The 17588-nt window shown below is 37.9% G+C and overlaps 1 protein-coding gene across 21 annotated transcripts in view; it reads left to right on the forward strand.

The window, feature by feature from the left end:
• The window catches only part of AIG1 (androgen induced 1), a 326962-nt gene that overhangs the window by 33862 nt on the left and 275512 nt on the right, over positions 1-17588 (forward strand). For 13 of the 21 annotated variants that reach the window (XR_012433499.1, XM_065543485.2, XM_065543488.2 and 10 more), the window contains exon 3: positions 4490-4630. The exons of the other annotated variants lie outside the window; for them this stretch is intronic. Coding sequence is in view for 12 of the 13 variants with exons in the window: in XM_065543485.2 (XP_065399557.1) it covers positions 4490-4630 (141 nt within the window). In the remaining variant the exon portion in view is untranslated. The remainder of the gene's footprint in view (positions 1-4489; positions 4631-17588) is intronic. 21 annotated transcript variants of the gene reach the window in all.

Below are 17588 nucleotides of genomic sequence, written 5' to 3' on the forward strand. Positions count from 1 at the left end.
GTTTGCTGCATTGATTGACTTGTCCTTTCATGAAAGATTGTTCTGTACCATGGCATTGATTGACTTGTCCTTTCATGAAAGATTGTTCTGTACCATGCAATGCTTGGTAGCGTTTTACCCACAATAGAACTTCTTTCACAATTGTAGTCAGTCCTCTCAAATCCTGCTGCTGCTTTATCAACTAAGTGTATGTAATGTTCTAAATCCTTTGTTGTCATTTCAACAGTGTTCACAGTATGTTCAACAGGGGTAGATTCCATTTCAAGAAAGCATTTTCTTTGCTTATCTGTAAGAAGCAATACCTGATTTGTTCAAGTGGATCATGACGTTGCAGCAGCAATTGAATCACATCTTCAGACTCCACTTTTAATTCCAGTTCTCTTGTAATTTCTACCACATCTGCAGTTAACCTTCTCCTCTGATGTCTTGAACTCCTCAAAATCATCTATGAGGGTTGGAATTGACTTCTTCTAAACTCCTGTTAATGTTGATATTTTGACTTCCTCCCATAAATTACAAATATTCTTAATAGCTTGTAGAATGGTGAATCCTTTTCAGAAAGTTTTCAATTAATTTTGCCCAGATTCATCAGAGGAATCATTACCTGTGGCAGCTAAAGCCTTAAGAAATACATTTATTTTATTTTTGAGATAGGATATATCTCTCTCACCCATGCTGGAATGCTGTGGCATGAACATGGGTCACTGCAGCCTTGACCTCCTGGGCTCAAGAGATCCTCTTCCTCAGCCTCTCATGTAGGTGGGACTACAGGTGTGCATGACCATGCCAGGCTAATTTTTTGATTTTTTTTTTTTTGTGGAGACAGGGTCTCACTTTGTTGCCCAGACTGATCTCAAACTCCTGGGCTCAGGCAGTCCTCCTGCCTCAGCCTCTCAAAGTGTTAGTGTTACAGGGGTCAGCAACCATGCCCAACATATATTTCTTAAATAATAAGATTGAAAGTCAGAATTACTTCTTGATCCATGGGCTGCAGAATGAGTGTTGTGTTGGAAGGCATGAAAACATTAATTTTCTTTTACATCTCCATCAAAGCTCTTGGGTGTCTAGGTGCATTGTCAATGAGTAGTTATGTTCTGAAAGAAGTCTTTTTGTTTTCTGAGCAGTAGGTCTCGGTAGTGGGCTTAAAATATTGAGTAAACAAGTTGTGAATGCAAAGGAGAAGTTATTGAAGGAAATTAAAAGTACTACTTTTAATTTCTGCTGCAAACAGAGCCCTTAGATTTTTGAAATGGTAAATGAGCATTGGCCTTAACTTCAAGTCACCAGTCTCATTAGCCTCTAACAATAGAGTAAGCTTGTCCATCAAAACTTTGAGGCCAGGCCAGGTGCAGTGGCTTGTGGCTGTAATCCCAGCATTTTGAGAGTCTGAGGCGGGAGGTTTGCTTGAGGCCAGGAGATTGAGACTAGCCTGGGCAACATAGCATGAGTCTATCTCTACTTAAAATTTAAAAATTAACTATGTGTGGTGGCATGTGGCTGTAGTCCCAGGTACTCAGGAGGCTGAGGTGGGAGTATTGCTTCAGCCCAGGAGCTCAAGGCTGCAGTGAGCTGTGATTGCACCACTGCGCTCTAGCCTGAGTGACACAGTGAGACTCTGTCTCTGAAAAAACAAAACAACCATCCTTCCCCCTACAAAAAATCAAGCCAGGCATGGACTTCTCATTTCTAGCTGTGAGAGTCCTAGATGGCATCTTCTTCTAATAGAAGGTCCTTTTGTCTACATTGAAAATCTGTTGTTTAGTGCAGTCACCTTCAGCAATGATCTTAGCTGGATCTTTGGTATAACTTGCTGCAACTTCTACTTCAGCACTTGCTGCTTCACCGTGCAGTTTATGTTACGAAGACAGCTTTTTTCCTTAAACCTCATGAATCAACTTCTGCTAGCTTCCAACATTTCTTCTTCAGTTTCCTCATCCCTCTCAGCCCTCATAGATTGAAGAGAGTTAGGACCTTGCTCTGGATTAGGTTTTGGCTTGAGGGAATATTGTGGCTGGTTTGATCATCTCTCCAGATCACTCAGACTTTCTCCATATCAGCAATAAGGCTGTTTTCTTTCTTATCATTTCAGTGTTCACTGGAGTAGTACTTCTAATTTCCTTCAATAACTTCTCCTTTGCATTCACAACTTGGGTAACTGTTTAGCACAAGAGGCCTAGTTATTGGCCTGTCTAGGTTTTCGACACGTCTGGTTTCCTTACCAGGCTTAATCATTTCTAGCTTTTGCTTTAAAGTGAGGGATGTGCAACTCCTCTTTTCACTTGATCACTTAGAGGCCATTGTAGGAATATTAGTAGACCCAATTTCAATATTATTGGATCTTGGGAAATAGGGAAGCCTGAAGAGAAGCAGAAAAATGGGCGAACAGCTGGTCGGTAGAGCAGTCAAAACACGCAAAACATGTATGGATCGCACTTGCCGTCTTCTATGGGTGAGGTTTGAGGTACCCCAAAACAATTATAGTAGTAAGATCAAGGATTGCTGATCATAGATCACCATAACAGATACAATAATATTAAAAAAGTTTGAAATATTGCAAGGATTACCAAAATGGGACACAGAGACAGGAAGTAAGCATATGCTCTTGGAAAAATGGCACTGATACCCTTGCTTGATGCAGTGTTGCCACAAAACCTTTAATTTGTTAAAAACAAAACAAAACTACACTCTCTGTGAGTTGAGTCAGTAAAATGAGGTGTGCCTCTATGTGACTGATGTCCCCCCATATCTGCTGGTCTAAAATCTGAGGTGGTGGTCATAAGACTTTTCTGTTTGACTCAGAGATAATAAGCATCTAGAAAGACTTCTTTTCATTTCAGGTGGCAGATGTGGGAGGCAGTCAATGTGTTGCCAAATTGGTGGAGGAAACCTAGAAAATGACTGGGTAGGAAGAAGTAGTAAAAGCACTAACAGAAGTACATTACATCATGGGAGATGTAACATACACAAATAAAGTGTTGTGGGTTGTTGCTAATGGGAAGAGTTAGCAGCAGTGTACACTGAGGCTTGTAGTTTCTATTTTATGTACTCCATTGCTTCAGAGTGAGAGAACCAGTCACTGAGTAGGGGAAAATACCTTCTCAATAGAGCTGAGGTTTGTTGCATGGAGGCCTACAAAGCACTATTGTACTAAATTGAGCTAGAATTGTACATATAAACATTTTCAACCATAAATCTGGGACTAGAATAGCACCCGAGTAAAAAGAGTGACCCCTAGGTAAGTGTCCGTATCCTATCTATTGAAAAATATTAATACTAGCATTAGACAATTATCTCCTTGCTCCAGGTTGAGCAAACAGAAAAAAATAACAACTGCATGCAATCACTGAAAATTATTGTAGAACAAAGGAAATATATATCATCCTGAAAACTCTAAAGAAGAGAACAGCAGTGAAAATTATTTACAATAGGAAACAAGTTTAGAAAACTGTTCAGAATCCTCATTATATTGAAAAAGGTGTAGTCTCAGTGAAACAGAGCAGAATGCCGTGAGTTGAGAATTGAGAAATGAAAAGGCAACAGGATGAGTTGAAAAGGGAAGTGGATGAGATGAGGTTAATTGCAAGACTCTAAAAATGCAATGGCAAAAACAAAAAAGGAAATGCAATAGCAAAATTAACATCTACAACGGGGGCAGTAAAAGGTAAAATTGATAGTGGGAAACCAGATCAGTGTGATGGAGAACAAGCTAAAGAAATTTTTTCAGAATTTAGAAGAAAAGGGAAAAAGAAAATAATGAAAGAGAAACCGTGAGGTAAAGAGAATGGAACTTCAGTAACAATTATTGATAATTCCTGAATAATAAACTATAGTAATTAGAAAAAAATAATAAAACAAAATTGAAGAAAATTCCTAGTGCAGGAGGCAAAAATAATTAAAAGACTGGTATATGAATTGAAAGGTTAATTGTCTTTCAGGTAAAACACATAAGAAATGACATATAGCTGGACTCATCCTGGCAAAGTTTGAGGTTTAAAATAATGATTAGCTATCATATAAGTAGCCATGCGTGAAAAACCATATAAAACATACACAAAGAGCACTCCAGAAAATTACCTAGTAAGGAGCAAAAATTACAATTTTTTGAGTCATCTAAATTTATTATGTATTATTTAGACTCTGAGTCAAAGAAAGTAACAGAGCAACACCTAAAGAATTTTGAGGTGAAAATTATGTCTTCTAAAAATTTTATACCTAACCAAGGTATCCTCCTGAGTTAAGATAATTAAAATATCAGTTATGTAAGTTTTCAGAACATACTGTCCATATACCTCATCTTATTTTTTCATCCTGTTTATTACTGCATTTTAATTGAACAAGCCAAGAGAGGAGTTAAAATAAAGAATTCAAGAATGAAGTAGAAATGATATAAAACCAAAATATCACTAATGCAGACTATTGGTCAAAAATTGAGCTGAGTTAGTGTGATTTTAATTACAGATACTTTTTTTTTTTTTTTTTTTTTTTTGAGATGGAATCTCACTCTGTCACCAGGCTGGAGTGCAGTGGCATGATCTCGGCTCACTGCAACCTCCGCCTCCCGGGTTCAAGCGATTCTCCTGCCTCAGCCTTCCGAGTAGCTGGGACTACAGGCGCGTGCCACCACGTCCGGGTAACTTTTTGTATTTTCAGTAGAGACAGAGTTTCACCATATTAGCCAGGATGGTCTCGATCTCCTGACCTCGTGATTCACCCGCCTCGGCCTGCCAAAGTGCTAGGATTACAGGCGTGGGCCACCACGCCTGGCCCTAGGTACTTTTTAATGCTGTTTTCCTGGTTAAAGTTACAGAGAAATAATCTGGCCAAATATTTCCTACAGAGATACTACTTTAATGAGTACTTAAGAATTATTTGTTAATTAGCACCTGAAAGTACTAATCTGAATATGGGCTTTTCCTGCCTTCATTGCTGTTAACATGAATGAATATAAATTGATATGCTTAAGCTGGCTAAGGTATCTCTTCAGAAATTTTAATATGCTTCTATCATTGGTCAGTTTCAAATGTAAATTGCAGTCTAATTTAGGCCTATCTAGCATGAGAGTGACTAAGTTAAAGACCTCACCCAATCAGATGGCTTCTCTTCTTGCTCTTAAATTATGGTTTTAAATAGCAGAATCAAAAAGAGAAGATGAAGAGTGTTGTGTTATTGTCACTGTAAATAGACTTAGCCTTAGTAGCTCACAGCGGGAGTTCCCCTGACATTTCATTTATGGGTACAATGTCAGAGTGCCATGCTGATATGGATGGCCAGTAGATAAGTGTATATTAATAATTGATCGTCAGTTTCTTAATGACTCTTCTGTCTTTAAAAAAATGATTTTAAAAGAAGGAATATCTTTCAATCCAGATATGGATCTCTATCAAATGTAAGTCAGAGGTTAATAGGACTGTGTCATTGATACGGTAATACAACTGCAATTGCCTTATTCCTACTGTACATTTTTATTGAAAGTCAACCTAGCATTATAATTTTAAAATGATTTTTTCCTTCTTATGCACTTAATTTTTCTATATATTACCACAAATTAAACTCATAGCTTGACTGTAATCAACATGTATGAACCAATATCTGGTTACCACAGAAAACCATTATTGTATGACCCAATTTGATATTTAAAAATTGCCATTAGTGACCTTAGGCACAAATAGAAAGAGAATAGCCCTGTACCAGCAGACTTAAATTGTAAAGGGAAAGTGAAGTTTTGTGTTTTTTTCCTAGGAGAATGCCTATCAGAGAGAATCTCCCTTGCTTTTTGCTGAAGTGGGGCTTGCTCTGTTACTTTGTAGTGGGAGAATTTCTCAGACATTCTGCTGTAGCAAAAAATTTAGACCTTATCACCTTTCCCAATCCTACGCCCTCTCATTTCCTCATTTATTTTTCTTAGTGGCTTAGAGTGCACGGCCCAACCTTATAAGCACACCCCAGCATACCCTCATCATATCCTGTTTACCTTCAATCTTTCTCATTTGAAATATCTATAATCTGGTTTAAACTCAGCTACTTACCTACTCATGCCTGTACCCTAGAAGCTAAGAATGACTGAAGAAAATCATAGGAGCCTCCTTTGTGATCTTGCTTGATGTTTATAACCACAAATATCCAATGAGCGCTCCGTACTGTGCTGACCACCCAGCTACTACACTTACCTAGGCAGTTTCATCTTCGATTCTCACAGTGCCTCTTTCACCTGTTTTCCTCTATCCTCAAATCTTGGGCATCCCTCTCTAATCCTCTCACTCAGCTGTCTCTTTCACTCAGAGAACAATCTTCATATTAGCAAAGGGCATGATGACCTTGCTGCTTGTTTCAGTATAAGACAACAAAAGCAATCGGAAGAAGCTTCTACATTCTCCCATCATCAAATTTCTCAAACTACCTCCACCTGAAACTCTACTATACTTTCTCTCCTATTGCGGTAGAGGAAGTGTCTGTGCTTCTAAGGACAACTCTTCCATGTATACCTTGGAATCTATAACCTCATACCTACTCAAGCATTTTATTACTCAGAGTATCTCTCCTCCCTCCTGTGTTACAGTTTTCCATTTCAACTGCTTCACTTCTATAAGTCCACAAACATAGTGTACTTTCATCTCTCGTCTTACACAAAACAAGACAAAATAAAATCTGTCTTTGTCTTAAATCTCCTAGTGTCACTCTATTTTTCTGCTTCTATTTTCAGCAAAACTCCTTGGAAGAAGTCTACGCTTCTGGTTTCCACTTCCTCTTCCTCCATTCTCTCTGAAACACACTCTGCCCCAGTGAAGGAGGTCTAATCAAGGTCATCAGTAACCACTGCGTCAACACATATAGTAGCTAATTCTGATTTGTTACTTAAATAACTCACAGGAATGACTAGCCTAGTAAATAACCTTCTTTTTCTTGAAACGTTTTCTTAAAACTTGGATTCTGGGAAGTGACACTCTCTTAGCTTCCTTCTGACCATTTTGGCTGTTTGCTGTTTCTTCTTAGCCTCCCTTACTGGTTCCTCTTCCTCTTCTTAACCTCTCAGTGTTGAATTCCTGAGAAATCAGTTCTAGACCATCTTCCCCTTATAGTCTACATTCACTACCTTGGGGAGCTCACCTAGCATTATGGCAGCTTTAAATACATTCTATGTGATGATGGTCCCCCAAGTTTATATTTTGAGCTCCAGGCTCTCTTGAACTCTATATTCTTGTATCTTAACCACCTCCTTTTCAAACTTATGTTAAAAAACTTTTCTTGGTTTTACCTCCCAAACCTGCTTCTACTCCCTTGTTCTCTATCTAAATAAATAGCCTCCCATCATCCAAGAATTCTGTGTTGTACAACTCCAGGGTATGTTGTTCTTATGGATTAATTGGACTTTTGTTAGCATCTTCTGTGCATTTTTTTCCCATGGGTATCTCATTTATTTGAATTGGACTAAAAATTGCAAACCATTCGGCAGCTGTATTTAGCTCTTGAAAATTTCAGTCTCTCTGGTTAGCTACTATCCTAATTACATGATGAAAATGATCAACTAATATTCTTTTGTTTGAGAAATTGCCAAAGATCAGAGAAGCATCTTCATATTGACTAAAGTGCATAAAAAATAATAATTTTAACTTTAACTTCAGATCTTGGAAACATTTCAGTGAAGAGTTTTTTATTTAAAAAGAACGTCAGTTTTTACTTACCGTTTGGGATAATAACCATATAGTATTTTTTGATTCCACCAAAAATGTCCACATTTGTTTTTGACTAAAAAGTAGTAAATATCAGCAGCTCTTTTTATTTGCTGCTACTACTGCAGAAAGCTTCATAAGCTTTTCAGCCAGAAATATTGTAAAGATCAAAGAGCTTTCAAATGAGTTTCTAACTAACAATATAGATACTCTCTCTGCATTAGCCTAACTTGCTATGCTGTGTTCCCTAGAGCACACCATATTCTAAGCAAGAGAGGGATTATTAAAAGGTTAAGCATGGAATAAATAATCAACATAAAATAGTGTGCATGATATGTGCATAAGTTTTTAAAGTTAATTATAAAGATAATTTTACCTCTACTGCTGTTTTCCATATCATGTTACTTTCCCAGACTATAATTTTGCCGCCTGCCCTGAAGTAGCTGCCATCCTGAATTTTGTGTTTATCTCCTCCTCCTTTTTTAGTAGTATATACCCCTAAACAAAATATTGTGTTGGTTAGTTTTGCTTGATTAGGGGCTTCATGAGAGTGGTATCATTATGAAAGCTTTCTTTGTCCAAATAGAAGTAGTGTGTTTAAGTGGGGTAAGCTTGGCAGAACAATGGACCATTATGATATCGTTTACATGCTTATTTTTTTATTGCTTTCAGTACTGTGTAATGTTGGTCTTGTCACTGATTAGCCAATTAGGAAATGGAAGGATGATATGTAAATGTTACTGTCTAACTGACAGAATGATTTATTAGAAGTGTATATTTGTAGAATTTCACCTGCTTTGCTGTTTGGGAGGTTCAGTGCCAAACCTAAACACTAGTGTCAATGGCAGACCTGTCGCCAGTGGTTTATAAGAAAATTCAGCCACAGTTGAATTACATTCAAGTACGGTTTTGTTTGCTTGCCAGTGGTGTCATGCTGACTTTAGAATATATTTACCTTTTCTATAGTTTCCATCAGTATTGTTGATTTCAGCATGTATGGATATAACGCATGGGTCCTGATGCCACCCACTGACGGCACTGGCTTGGTTTTTGACCCTGCTTGTGCTGGTACTTTCTATTCTTCCAATGTCAGTGTTTCTACTCCATTTTTACTGCCAAATGGATCCTCTGAACCGTAGGATTTACATGAAGAGGGTTTCCCTTTGCTCTTGGAAAACTCTGTGTAACTCATTGACCTAGGTAGTTTCCTTTGATTTCAGAGATGGGAGAGGTTTTGTTGTCATTCGAAGTATTCTTTTGATTTCACTATTTTGTCTTAGTGTTATTTGGATAGAAAAATGCTAAAAATATTACTCTTACAAAGAAAGCACAAAAAAGAAGGAACTGATATTTGTCCATAGCTTTAATCAACAAAATTAAAAAGCATTCACTTACTTTAATAATAGGAGTCATTTTTATGAAAATGTGTTAGTTAAAGCTTACTAAGTTTAATGTTCTGATGTCTTTATTCTCTTTATTTTGAAAGGCAAGCAATATATACATGGCATCCCTCTATAAAGACTGTATAAGATACTAATGGAGAGAAGCTAATAATATGGTCACACTTAAAGTTTATTCTCTCTTTGTTTTGTTGTTGTTGTTGTTGTTGTTTTTCTGAGACGAAGTCTTGCTCTGTTGCCCAGGCTGGAGTGCAGTGGTGCTATCTCCACTCACTGCAAGCTCTGCCTCCAGGTTCAAGCGATTCTCCTGTCTCAGCCTCCCGAGAAGCTGGGATTACAGGCACTCACCACTATACCGAGCTAATTTTTGTATTTTTAGTAGAGATGGGGTTTCACCATGTTGGCCAGGCTGGTCTCGAACTCCTGACCTCAAGTGATCTACCCGCCTCGGCCTCCCAAAGTGCTGGGATTATAGGCCTGAGCCACAGGGCCCGGCCTATTCTCTTATATAATTAATTTAAGCTCACTCTTATAAAATTTTCAAGCTTTATTTCATATCTTTTTATGCATGCCTGAGAGGTTATTTTTCATGTAGTTCTTTTTGCTTACTGATGCTTTAAATAACCAGTGTAGGTAATGTTTATTAAAGTGAGATGTCAGGTTGCTGGCTTTCATTGTTGAAGAGTCTGTTTTAGGTGAATAAGGAGAGAAAATGAGTAAATGAGGTGGCACATATAGTAGCATCTCGGAGACCGCTGAGACCAATGCACAAAGAAATCCTGGAATGCACAGTCCATCAATTCCAGTTTGAGTAGCCTGCAAGGATGATCCACATCAACACTCACAACGTTGTGTAAATTACGCTAATTAAGTAATCACTTCGTTTTTCTTCTACCATTTTAGAAGAATTTCTGAGGAATTATTGGTTGGGGGAAAGAGGGATAAGTTGGAATAGACAAGGAGAGGAAGGTAGGGTTACGGGCCTAGATTCCTTCAGTGAATGGTGGCTCTGAGCAGGTGGAGATGAAGGGGAGGAGACTGGAGACTCTTAGAGGGCAGCATGAGGGATAGAGCCCTGAAAACTGGGGAGACAGAATCCAGAGTGGTTTGTCAGATGTGACACCATAGAAACTGCCTATTGTGTTGGACTTTGGAGACTTAGGGGAAAAGGGTAGGAAGCGGGTGAGGGATAAAAGACTACAAATTGGGTTCAGTATATACTGGTCGGGTGATGGGTGCACCAAAATCTCACAAATCACCATTAAAGAACTTACTCATGTAACGAAATGCCACCTATTCCCCAGAAACCTATGGAAATAAAAAATTAATTAATAATAATTTTAAAAACTAAAAAAAAAAGAAAAAAAAAAGAAAAAAAAATCACTTGGGGAGGTTTTTTTTTTTTTTTTTTAAAACAATTTCTAATGTCCAAGTTTCCCTTTATATCAATTAAATAAGACTCTCTAGTGGTAGCCATTGGCATCAGTATTTTTCAAAGATTTCCCAGGTTATTCTAATGTGTTAGCAAAGTTTGGGAAACAGACCTAGCCTATGTTATTCAGTCTCCTACAGTATTAATGTATTCCTGAAAATGTGTAAGAGTAAAATGATTTTTTTTTCTGTTGTAGAATATGTTCATCCCTAGAGAACTTAAAATATAAATATTTTACAGCTTGCTTTATGGATGTATTATTCACTATATTGATAATATTTTATATGATTTTATTGTTCTTTGTTTACATTTGAACACAATCTTGTGGATATGTGGTGCTAATATTTTCCTCTTTTGGCACACCTAATTAGTTCCATCTTTTCTCAGAATTAAGTTTATGAGACTGAAGGTTTTTATTCTAAAAAAAAAAAAAAAAAACCAGAAAAACACCTATTATGACTCCTCAATTAATGTCCGAGAAAATATTTTCAGCCAGAAGGGAAGGACTTAAAACATTTCATGAGATATTAAATGGAAGTGCATTGTTCAGGGACTCTTAGGATAAATATAATATAATATAATATAATATAATATAATATAATATAAATAGGGTCATAGAACATATCCCAGGGGAGATTACATTAATTGTCTCTCATTGCATTTATTTTAACATGTAACAATATTCTAGATAAAATAATAGTGGTTGATATTGTTTTTTCATCCCCTCTCTATTCCTTTACATTTTGTTTTGGTTAACAGATAACTGACTTAATAAAATTGAAAAGTCAGTTATGAGCAGAGACACATGTAGACATGTCAAAATAGTTATGTATTTCCACGTCAATCCAAAGGCGAACTAAAAGAAGCAAAGAAAACTCTATACAATGGGTTTTTACTTTATTTTATTTTTTTGTTTTATCCCAGAGTCCTGAAGATTTACATTAGGTGAAAATCTAGTACACATATATATCTTAGGAAACGGATATTAGAGTACAATCATTACTAGAGAATCTGTTCTTCCAGAAAGTATCACTGAATTACACATTTAAAACCAGAACAAAGGCAATGAAGGAACGGTCATTTTTAGTAGTTGACTTGTTTACTTGATAAACACTTTCTGAAATACCAGTGTGCCACTCTGCTAGTTTTAGTAATACAATGAAAAGTAACACACAGCCCCTGCCTTCAAAAATATTGTGATGTATTGGAGGTGTCAGGCCCAAACAACAACATGGAAGTATAGTGAAAGAGGCACGTACAGGATATGACAAATGATTAAAAACTCTACCCCTTCCAATTATTGTTGGATTCTAAGGTAACATTGATTAGATAAATTAAGTCCACCCACGTTAGGAGCCACACTGCTTTGTGGAATGTATATATCCATTCTGCCTTTGCCCTGGGGAAGTCAATGGCTGTATTTAGAAGTACACAGTTTTAGCTCTTTGAGGTCATTTATAGCATTGACAAAGTAGATGCGATAAATATAGAAGTTTTCTAAAATGAGCTACTGAACATCCTTCTTCCTGATAAGTTCTAACACAAAATTGTCCACTTAAAGGAGCATTACCTGGGCCTCTGAAGAGGTTTAGTCACTGGCTAGGATTCATATTAGTAACTGAATGAAAAGTACTGTACTCAAAATGATTTGCCTTCATTTTCTGCCCTAAATGGAAGAAATTGACAATGTTTCTGATTGCTGTTGCTGCTGGTGGTGACAGTAGTGTTGGGGATGATGGGAAGAGATTTCTGTTTTTACTTTAATCAACCACAGACTTGTTCCCCAGAAGCCATGTGATCAGCAAATTTAGAGGTGAGTGTTGGTCTATACTGGTTTCTGAGAAAGGCCCCTTTGTTGCCTTACTAGTCCCTCTTTGGGACCTTTTTAATTTAAGAGTGAATCTTGCAGCTAACCATTCTGTGGAAATAGAAATGATGCTACAATTAGAAATAGAAACATTGAAAAGTTACCGTGCTTAGGGCCTATTATATAAAGGTCTTTACCTAATATTTCTCTCATCCCTTCACAGAAGTAAATGAAAGACTCTGCCTCTCTTTTAATTATGAGGGTGAAGCTTCCTTCTGACCTTGCTTTAGTGAAGGGATTCCTTTCTTCGTGAGAGTCCCTCTTTCCAGCCTAACGATGCCATCTGTGCAGAAATATGGTGGTTGTTTGTCCCAAGTGGGCATTTTGTAGTTCCAAAGACCTTTGAGTATGTGACATTTGTTCACCAAAGACCTCTTAGCCTTTCCCAGGTGTGAGCATTTCTGTTTGTGTTTTTATGTTTTAGTGCTGGGTTAGAGAAAACATAGAAACTATAGAATATCCTGAGAGTAGGGCTCATGGCTATAATCCCAGTACTTTGGGAGGCCGATACAGGGAGGACTCCTTGAGGCCAGGAGTTCAAGACCTGCCTGAGCAACATAGCAAGCTTCATCTCTACAAAATAAAAAATAAAAAATTAGCTGGGCATGGTGGTGTGCGCCTGATGTCCTAGCTACTTGGGAGGCTGAGGCAGGAGGATTACTTGAGGCTAGGAGTTCCAGACTTTAGTGAGCTGTGATGCTGCCAATGCACTCCAGCCTGGGTGACAGAGGAAGACCCTGTCTCAAAAAAAAAAAAAAAAGAATATTCTGAGTGTGTGCAAGAGATATAGCTAGTAGGCCTCAAATTGAACCCCAAAGGTGATGCTTGTGTATGCTGGGCATAAAATGGCATATTAACAATTAAGCGCAGCTAAGGTAAGATCTCATTATTCCTCCCAGCTCATTGCTGCATTTCTACATTTTGATAAAATTTTGAATAAAAATAAGGGCAACATGGCACAGACCAGTGAGATCATAGCATAGTAGTGAGGGCGTGGTCAAGCCAGGATAAGATAGGTGGTTAATGGAGCATCCCATGCCACAAGAGCCAGATAAATCAAAGACTGAGAGAACATGCATGACACCACCAAGACCAGATTCACTGAAAGAGCCATTTGAGAGCCAAAGGAAGACCCTGTATGGCACTCAGAAGCAGGTGTGAGTAGTGTTTAAGATGAGGCTGCTGGGGAACCCATGAGAGTGAGCCACTAGGGCACAGGCCTTCACCAAATTAATATACCAGGAAGCGCAGAAATCTGTTATGCATTGTAATGATAGTATCGCTCACATCCTTAAGTCCAAAATATTTGTCTAGGAGTATCATAGCTGGAATTCTTTTCTCAAGCTGACTGTAAACACTATGGAGAGTGGGTTTTACTGAGAAAAAAACTGCCGAACGATATCAATATTTCTCCCACAGCTCCAGAAAAAATGTGTCCACAAGCACATTCCTATCCTTGAATTGGCAATATAAGTGAAGTAGATCATTTTAGGTTAGGGGATGTATTGCTGAGTTCTCTAACTTGTCTTTGGGCACTTTGAGTAGTCTGGGTTCTGCCATGGGGCTTTGCTTTGGAAGTTAAGGACAAGGTCAGGCCCCTCACACAACTGTCATACACATTCGGTGGTAGTAGCACATGTTCCTTGAGGTTTTAGCTCTGCAAGCAGCTGACTTCCACAGTGGGCAGATGGCAGGAACAGGGAACTGACTTTTGGAAAGGGATGGTAGGAATGGAGGCCATTACGGAAATAGTGGCTTTTCCACAAGGATGCCCAAAGGTCTGGTGACTGGTTCTAGTGAGCTCGCGTGCTTTTTCCCACTGTTCTCATTTCCTTTCTGAATTGTTAAAGATTGAATTGTGTCCCTCTAAAATTCATGTTGAGGTTCTAACCCTAGCACTTTGGAATGCAATCTTATTTGGAAATCAGCTCATTTCAGATGTAATTAGTGAAGTTTAGATGAGGTCATCCTGGAGTAGGGCAGGCCCTGAATCTGGTATGACTGGTATTCTTATGAAAAGGGGAAATATGGAAACAGACACACATACGGGGAGAACACCATGTGAGCATGAAGGCAGAGAAGGGAGTGATGCTTCTACAAGCCAAGGAACACGGAAAGTTGCCAGCAAACCACCAGAGAAAAGGTATGGAATAGATTCTCCCTCACAGCCCATCCTGCCGACATCTTGATTTCAGACTTCTGGCCCTCAAAAGTGTGAGACAATAATTTCTGTTGTTTAAATCATTGAGCATATGATGCTTTGTTATGGCAGCCCTAGCAGACACATGCATGGTTATCTGTTTCTTGCCTGTCTCTTCTAGGGCATTCTACATTCACTGAAGTCAGGGATTATGTCCTGATCATTTCCAAATCCTCGTCACATACAGCAGTCCTGGTACACTTAGGAGGCCTCCCCAAAATATTTACCAAATACAAAAAGTAGATATGTTGATTTCTGCCAATAAACATTTAGCTAGCTCTCAAGTAGGAAAGCATACATACTGTTCTCCCAATTCTCAAACTCATTTTAGTTTAGCAACCTTGACCTTGGGTTAGGTTTGGGGTGGCTTCCCTGTGTCTTAATCTATTTGGGCTGCTATAAGGAAATATCATAGACTAGATGGCTTATCAGCAACAGATTTATTTCTCATAGTTCCCTCAGGTGGGAAGTCCAAGATCAAGGCACCTACAGATTCCTTGTCTGATGAGGACAAGGAATGATGGCTTCCTGGTTCATAGACAGTGGAAGCGGGGAAGGATCTCTCTTGGGCCTCTTTTATAAGGACACTAATACCATTTATGAGAGCTCTTCCCTCATGACTCATCACTTCCTGAAGCTCCATCTTCAAATACCCTCACATTGGGTGTTGAGTTGCAACATAAGAAATTTAGAGGGACACACACATTAAAACTATAGCACCTTGATTAGTTCTTCGTCTCCCTAAGTCCCATCAATGACCCTCATTAAACTGTATGTAAAAAGTTAAGCCTAACAACCTCCATAGTGTCCACAGGTAAGTGAAGTTTTTATACTGTAGCACTGTTTTAGGAAAGCCTTTGCTTAAAAAAATGTGTATAGGTAGTATCAAGAATTTGATTCAGATTTTCTTGAGACGAAAAGAAATTATTTAATTGTCACACAAATGAAGGGTATTTTAATGTGAAGATACCTACTCATTGTGAAGACTTGTCCTGAATAAATAAGGAATGCAAGTGGACAATTTATTTAGACAGATAAAAGTCTCCAAAACATATTACTATGGATGCAGACATCTGTCTTCTAGACTGTAGAAGCTAGTGGTATAAAATTATGGTGCTATATGAGTGAACTGAGATATTTTTAAACTATAAGTGAAAATGTAGGTCCTTAAAAGTAAATTAGAATAAAGCTTCCTTCATAACTGCAAGCAAAAAAATATATGTGCCAACTGGGTATATCTGGAAACCTCAGTTATCTATTTACTTGAGTTTTAACCTTTGTGCCAAAGGGCTGGGAAGCAGAGGGAAAGGAGGCTGACTGGAAACTCAAAGGGGAATGAGATGACACAGGACACAGGAAAGAGGGGAAGAATTCTAGGTCAGAGGTGGAAGGGACATATTCTGTAATAGTTTTCTGAGCCCTCAAGTTAGAAGTCATTTCTGAAAGCTTAGAGATCAACTAAAATATCCTTCCACCGTGATAAGGTGGAAACATTTTTAACTTCATTTATCTTTTGTGTGTTCCATTTTCCATGGTTTCTTGTGTTTCTTCTAAGAGAGGGAAACAAAGAATTCTTTATTAAATTCCTGATCCAGTTAAATATATGACAGACAGCATGATTTTACATAAGACTTTCTCTGGAAACTGATTTGCTTGATTTACTGTTGTTTTAAGTTGTCTTAAATGTTTTGCTTAAACGTTTAGACTTGTCAAAATGGCTGCCCAAAGCTTTGATGCCAGATTGCATCTCTCAATTGGCAGTTAAGTAAAAAGTAGTTTTAGAGTATAGGCAAGGTCTTACCCTATGTAACAGAGGTGACTCAGCAGACGCTTTTTTCTAGTGTGTGTTTACTGCATAAGCACATTGTAACGGGTGTGATTTAGAAGCACTAGACTCAAATCTGTTTAAAAAACATTCCAGATTTACTCTACTAAGAATACCAAGAGAAAATTTTTCTTTAAGATTTCTTACTTGCTACATAGCATTTAAGAAAAATTACTCGGCGTAAGACAGTATCTTGAGAAACCTAAAACCAAGTGAAAAGACTTGGAAAACATCTCCTGACCACGATGGTCGCATGTTTGTGGTGTCCATTTGATAGCACAACAAGTGAAATAGAATACCTTAACTTTTCCTTTTCCCTGATCTAACCTCTGTTTCTAGGAATAAAAAACAGAAGGGCAGTTTGCAGCTCAGATATTTCTCACTTAACAACTTCAGCTGGGATGGGGCCCAGAATCTGGCTCTGGTGTATAAAATTACACTTTTAACTGTATGTGAGGATATTAACACTTGCCTTCGCCAGTTTTCAACAGACACATATATGTGGGATGCATGTAGGTATTTAACTTTCTAAGATGTTTATAGTTAGAAATGTCTTTGAAACCCCTGGTCTATGGGTGTTTTCCTGTGGAATGCCATTGTCCTGTTTATTTGTTTATATTCAAAGCAGTGCACACACCTTGCATGAATTGACTACAGATTACATTGTTCTGTTTATTTATTAATTTTTATTTTCAAAGCAAACCAGGTATATGGAGAAGTCTTATATGAACAGCTCATTGAGTTTTTAGGAAACACATCTGTGTAACCACCACCCTCATCAACATATCAAACATCACCAATACCCCAGAAGCTACTCTATCCCTTCCGTGTCATCAAGCCCCTCAAAGGTAACCACCATTCTCACCTCTGTCACTGTAGATTATTGCTGCTTATTCTTCAATTCTACAGAATTTTCATAGAAATTTCCATGGTATTCTGTAGGAATCATGCAGCTTACATTTTTTTTTCTAGATTCTTTTGTTCAGTGTGTGTCTGTGAGGTTTACTATTGTGGTTGCATGTTTTTTCTCATTACTATACAGGATTGCATTTGTTCTTTTTCATTACTAAATAGGATTCCATTTTGTATATTTTAAAATTTGTACTCCATTCTGTTGCTGATGCATTTTTGTGTTGTTTCCAACTTTCTGCTATCAAGAATAATGCTTCTATGAACGTGCTTATACATGTAACATTG

Source organism: Macaca fascicularis, chromosome 4 (genome assembly GCF_037993035.2).
Source record: "Macaca fascicularis isolate 582-1 chromosome 4, T2T-MFA8v1.1".
NCBI classification, from domain to species: Eukaryota; Metazoa; Chordata; class Mammalia; order Primates; family Cercopithecidae; genus Macaca; species Macaca fascicularis.